Here is a 5,840-nt window from a genome sequence, read left to right as displayed (position 1 = left end):
CGCTCATGGCAGGAGCAGGGGCTTGCTCCCAGCCTGCTGACCCTGACTGCAGCCCGAGCACGGGTTCCACAGGCCCAGGGATGGCCCCGGTTGGCAGGAGGTACACAGCCCAGGGCCCTGCTCGCCACGGAACAGCTCTGGGGACTCACACAGCTCCTTGCTGAGCAGCTCGGCCTTGGCTGCACGTGGCAAGCACTGCCGGTGCTCGGCACAGCCTCGGCTCGGCAGCCCGGCGGAGGGATGGGGATCCCGGAACCCCTGTGCCATGTCCGATACTGGTGGATACTCACAGCTTCTCAGCCCACAGGTATCCCTTCCACGGCTGAGGGCGAATGAGGGCGAGCGCGTTCCCAGTGAAATCCCTGCGGAGAAGCCATTGGCAGCGTCACCCCCAGCACAAACCCTTCCCCTGCCCCAGGGCTGCGGGGTGGCCGTGAGGCCGGCCTGGAGCTGCCCCCTCGGCGCTGCCCATCAGCCCTCCACAGGCAGCGTGTCCCTGGAGCCGCTCTCGGGGTGTCCGGGGCAGCGCCCGGAGCTGCAGGGCACTCACAGCACGGAGAAGGGCCGTTGGGGGGTGGCCAGGGGCACGCGGGCCAGGGCAGCGCTGCTGCAGTCCAGGCGGCGCCCGCGGCAGCGGCAGGGCCCCGGGCAGGGCCCCAGGGGCCGGGCCAGGCCGGGGGCCAGGCCCAGCAGCAGCAGCAGCAGCAGCAGCGGTGCCATAGCGACACAGGGCCTGAGCGCCTTTGGTACCACACGAGGCTCAAGGCTGGGGATCCAAACCAGGAGCTCTCGTCTGCGACCAGCAGCGGATCTGGCGCTGTGCTGGCCCTGCTGGGCAGATACAGCCCGGGACACCTCACACCTCACAATGGGGCCTCGCCGCAGGAGTTGCATCGGCCGGGCCTGCGAGCGTGCGTCCCCACTGTGACATGGGACAATCCCCTGCCGTTGGAGCTGGTCGCTCTGCCCCACCTGGGGCGTGTTACAGACCAGCACATCTACGCGTGCAGCACGTGTGCGTTCAGTACGTGTTTGTGCAGTCTGTGCGCGTCTGCCACGCGTGTGTGCTGGGTGCTCTCTGAAGGCAAGGGAAATCGGCTCGTCCCAGAACGATGTGTCCTCACTGGAAAAGCTTGACTCGGATCTGGCATCACTGAAATGACAGCAGGGACGTAACAGCAATGACATAACAGCCGTTGGGGAGGGGGTTGGAACTGCATGAACTGAAGGCGGGGCCTTCATCGCCTCCTTCACACTTACGACCACCTTGTACAAGCCTGACACCTCACCAGCAGTGGACTGAGCCAGGGCCACCTCCCGCGGGGCAGGGATAGGAGCGGTGGGAAGCAGGCATGGGGCAGGGAGCAGGCAGAGACGCGGAGCTGTTGCCTGCTCCTGCCCGTACCTCATCCTCGTCCCTGTCTGTGTCCTTGCTCCTGCTGCACCACTTGGGCCAGACTCAGGGGATAAGACTCAGAGGCTGAGACTCTGTGGCTGAAACGGCGGCTGAGACTCTGGGCCTCAGGCTTTGGAGCTGATACTCTCAGACTCAGACTCTGCGGCTGAGACTGCTGCTGAAAGTCTATGGCTAACACTCTGGGATTCAGACTTTGGGGCTCAGACTGGGGCTGAGACTCTGTGGCTCTGACTCTGGGTCTCAGACTTTGAATGTCAGACTCTGTGACAGAGACTGTAATATAGACTCTGTGGCTGAGACTGTAGCTGAGACTCTGGTGCTCAGGTTTTGGAGCTGAGACTCTCAGCCTCAGACCCTGTGGCTGAGACTGTTGCTGAGACCGTGGGGCTGGGTCTCTGGGGCTGAGACTGTGGGGATGAGACTCTGGCTGAGACTGTGGGGATGAGACTCTGTGGCTGAGACTGTGGGGCTGTGTGGGGGTTGGAATGTATCAAAACTGTCAGAGACCATGGGAAGGAGGAACTACAGCAGGCAATTAAGAGCGACCCGTCCCTGACTGGTACTTGGAAGTTGTTGGAACTGGCAAGGAACGAGGATGTCAGAACTGGAAAGAGGGGAGTGCGCATGCTTTTGGAGGAGCAACCCCCATGCACCTCAGCTGAATAAAGCATACCTACTTTACAACTCTAAGGAGCTGGAGTCAATCCACGTATCACTTTCACCTGATGTAACCGCAAGGCAAACACAGATGTGCTCTGCTAATTGCTTGGAAGCATATAAATATTGTGTAAGCTTTGCAATAAACGATCCAGCTTGCACTCTACCTCTGGGTCCGTGCCTCCGTCCTCACAGGGCTGAGACTGTGGTGGTCAGATTTTGGAACATACTCTGGCTGAGACTCACAAATGAGGACTCTGGCACTGAGACTCGGGCTACGACTGTAGGTCTGAGACTCGGGCTAAGACTCCTGGGCTGGGACTGTGGGGCTGAGACTCTGGGGCTGAGACTCTGGGGCTGAGACTCTGGGCCTCAGACTTAGGAGCTGAACACTGTCCTGGGTTCAGCAGTAGCAGTCACTTTTTCTCCTTAGTAGCTGGTGCAGCGCTGTGTTTTTGACTTTCAGCCTGGGAACAGTAATGCAAAAAGATTTAACCAATGTACAGGCAGGGGTAGTGTTAAGCCGCTTGCTTAACGATGTTAATGCTTGCCCATACTCCACAAACATTTTTCATGCTCATTATGCTGTGCTAGAACAGGATGGGAGGACACGGCTACTGGTAAGAGGAAGGAACAGTAATCTGGCTCCTGCTTTCTGGGTCCTGAAACCGGCTAGAGCCAGCTTTGTGGTTTGGACAATGACCAAGTCACCAGGGAGCATGAGCAACTATTAGAGGTAAAAAGTTTAAGCAGAGGAAGAGTCATTGACTTCATCTTGAGACCCTCACCCACGACCACCGGGAGTTACTGCGCAGCCGCAAAGGACCGTTTAGCTCATTATAATACGAAGCAGGGATAGGACATGAATATGTATAGGCATGTTGTGTAACCTAATACGTACGTATAATTTTAGAGAATAAATAAGGGGAGAAACGAGGTTGCAGCGGGCATGCCTTTGGAGGAACGATCCCCCATGCGTCTCAGCGCTGAATAAAGCATACCTACTTTACAAGTTTAACGAGTTGTGGAGTCTATCCCATTATCAGTTTGGTGAGCCAGGCAGGAGACATCTGTTCAGCTGAAGGATCAGCTTAGGGGAGACATCCTAGGCACCCCAGGCAGCTTGCCTGGAGGAGCTCCGCTTTTCATCCGCTCACTGCGGGGGCAGACAACAACCTGTGCGGAGAAACGGTAGATTTAGAATATATAAGTCGTACGACCGAGAGACATCTGGCGCGCAGCTGCTAAGCAGATCCTGAGGGTGGATCGAAGGTGGATCGGGTGAGTCCAGGGACTCGTTGGCCGATAGGGCAGTGTAACCAGGTGAGAACTGGGAGGGCTTATAGTTGGTTTTGAAGTGGGATAAGCTTTCCCTGCTGACAGCCTCCCTGGGGAGTTCTTGACTTCCTGTCTAGCCCTGTGCTGGTGGCAGGGCCTGGTATCACACCATCCTCAACAGTCACTCCCAGCTTCTTTCCACCATGGATCCTGAAGCTGGCAGCTTTCTTTGGGCTCCTCTTCTCTCCTGTGAGGAGCAAGGGTGCACAGGCACTTTGGTAACCAGGGGGACGTTTCTCTAAGCTCGATAATTTTGCCACCTTCCCTCCCTCCTCTGTGAAGTTGCTCTTGGTCACACTCCAGCACTTGAGACATGAGCCACGAGCCACAGCGATGAGCCAGCCAGAGCTACAAGTCCTGTGCTGAAGCTGAGCACAGCTGTTGATTTTTCACCCTGGGGCTGGTATGCAGAGAACCTTACAGCATCTCTTCTCTCCCCATTCACGGCAGGTTCGGGCGGATGGGACAAATGGAAACTGAGTCACGTCTGTGTTTCCCGATGGGGACCACACGCTTGGCAATGCCCTCCACTACATGGTTGTGAGGTAAGTGGAGTCACCACAGCCCCTGGTACCACTGGGGGTTCCTCTGTCTCCTGTTCTGCCCTTCTTCACTAAGTTGCATCTCAGTTGCTGCTGGAACAAGGCAAAACTACCTCTGTGCATGCCTGTTGGAGAATTTATATCAGAGCTCGTGCCAGAGGCTCCTTACCTACCCCCTCCCTTAACAGGATTCAGTTTTCTCCTTGTGCTGTTAGCCTTGAGAGCGCTAATAGGCCTTGATGAGTATGACCAGCCTCACCTGGGGCCTCCACACACACCCTGCCCACAGGCTCAGGAACCCCATTTAAGCTTAGCTTAGGCTTTCAGTCCCTCCTGAGCTATGTTGTATCTATATGGGTCTTCAGCTCAGCTTGTACTGAGCTGTTGGATGCTGACCCATGGGCTGACTTCCTGACCCAACATCAGCCTCTCCTCAATGTTGTACATTGTACATCTGCTTGGTGCTCATAGGTTTTGTCTGACCCTCTTTACCCTCACCCGACCTGCAGGTTGTCTTCCTGACCCGGCCTCGCACCTATTTCACCCCCACAAACCTGCCTGGTGACCTGGACCCTTGGCTGGCCCTGGCTACCACCTTTGCACCTTTGTTCATGCTCCCAGCTCCCCGTCCCGTAAGGAACAGCCAGCCCTCGCTGCTCTGATGGTTAGTAGAGAGGAAATGGAATGGCAGACATGTGACAGATTTCTGAATGTCTTACGTGGCTCTGGGTAAAATGATGTGCAACTCTGTAAGTACAGGTGGTCAGGCAGTACCTATGTCGCCTTCTGGGGCAAGTGCTGTCAGAAAAGAGGGTAGGAACAGCCAGTATTAAGCAAATTGATCCCCTTTAATGCTTCCATCAAGATGCAGGAATTGGTGCTGGAAATTAGTAATCCTGCTGCCCCCATTAAAATATACAAATGCCTTCACTGGTTTTATCCAGCTGGGAGGCACTGGGGGTTTGTGAAGACTCACTGGGAAGGCTCAGAAGAATTCCAGCAGGAAGTTCAATGCACCATCAAATGACAGTCGCATTGCAAATGCTGTGTGAATTCCTCTGATGTCTCACCATGACAAGAAAAAGAGCAGCCTTCTTGTGAGGGGCTGTGCTTTCTGCTGTGTGCGCAAATGTTCTACCAACCACCTCGGCTTGTGAAGGCAGATGTCATGCAGTCTGCAAACATCTTGTGGTGCCCTAGACCCATCTGCCTCCTTTGCCCAGCAGAATTGCAACAGGTCTGTGTGGAGGGAGGCTTCCACGCAGCCAGGATCCCCTGTTTGACCAGGGTGCCAGCCAGGTCTTTCCCCTGCCAAGTTCCAGCTGCAGCTCAGAGATAGATGGAAGTGTGTGAATAAGGTTACAGGGGGAGTGTCCTTTGAGCACATCCCTCCCATAAGACCCTCAGTCATATTAGAAACGTCCTGAGCCCCAGCAGGTCTGGGGTGGCCCAAGCCTCTGACTTCCCTGAGATTTGCTGTGGATTGGCCTGGGTTTTACTGCTCTCTTCTCCTCTCGCCCTTCCTGCAGCCCTGATGCGGAGTTCTGTGGCTACTGTATCACACACCCCTCTGAAAGCAAGATCAGCTTCCGGATCCAGACCAGAGGTATGGGGTGTGCATTGCTTTCACGTTCAGGGCCCTTCCTTTGTGGAATCCCCTCTGTTCACGTCAGGTTTCCACCATGAGTCATTTCAATAAAGAAAACCACTCTTCTCCCTCTTCTCTGCAGGCACGGTACTGCAGTGCCGGGGTAAGGTGGATCTGCTAAGTCCGGTCAGGGGTGATGGGTGCTTCACCTGCCCCTAAATTAGCAGAAGATTTGGAAAGCCAACCCAAAGGGTGCTGACATACATAGCTGCGGTGAGAATTTGCTTCTGCTTCTTCT

The 5,840-nt window shown here is 55.6% G+C and overlaps 1 protein-coding gene across 1 annotated transcript; it reads right to left on the bottom strand.

Annotated features, from left to right (window-relative positions):
- Nucleotides 1–241: 241 nt before the first annotated feature.
- LOC130597239 (platelet glycoprotein Ib beta chain-like) lies at nucleotides 242–734 on the bottom strand. The gene is made up of 2 exons (XM_057405580.1): nucleotides 551–734; nucleotides 242–362 (listed from the first exon to the last, which is right to left on the bottom strand). The coding sequence occupies exons 1-2, from the start codon at nucleotides 718–720 to the stop codon at nucleotides 287–289; spliced, it is 246 nt and encodes an 81-aa protein (XP_057261563.1). The 5' UTR covers nucleotides 721–734; the 3' UTR covers nucleotides 242–286.
- Between the last annotated feature and the right edge of the window lie 5,106 nt (nucleotides 735–5,840).

Source organism: Pezoporus wallicus, unplaced genomic scaffold (assembly GCF_028554395.1).
Source record: "Pezoporus wallicus isolate ANWC-B61680 ecotype Strahan unplaced genomic scaffold, APGP_CSIRO_Pwel_v1 contig_7857, whole genome shotgun sequence".
In the NCBI taxonomy this organism is placed as follows: Eukaryota; Metazoa; Chordata; class Aves; order Psittaciformes; family Psittacidae; genus Pezoporus; species Pezoporus wallicus.
Note: the sequence above shows the minus strand (reverse complement) of the source record. Positions and strands in the feature narration are given on the sequence as shown.

What these genes read in the sequence shown, in the direction of transcription:
- LOC130597239 (XM_057405580.1), bottom strand. Translation starts at nt 720, where the DNA reads ATGGCACCGCTGCTGCTGCTGCTGCTGCTGCTGGGCCTGGCCCCCGGC. An exon ending in CAACGGCCCTTCTCCGTGCT is followed by an intron (nt 363 to 550) that starts GTGAGTGCCCTG and finishes GCTTCTCCGCAG; the next exon opens with GGATTTCACTGGGAACGCGC.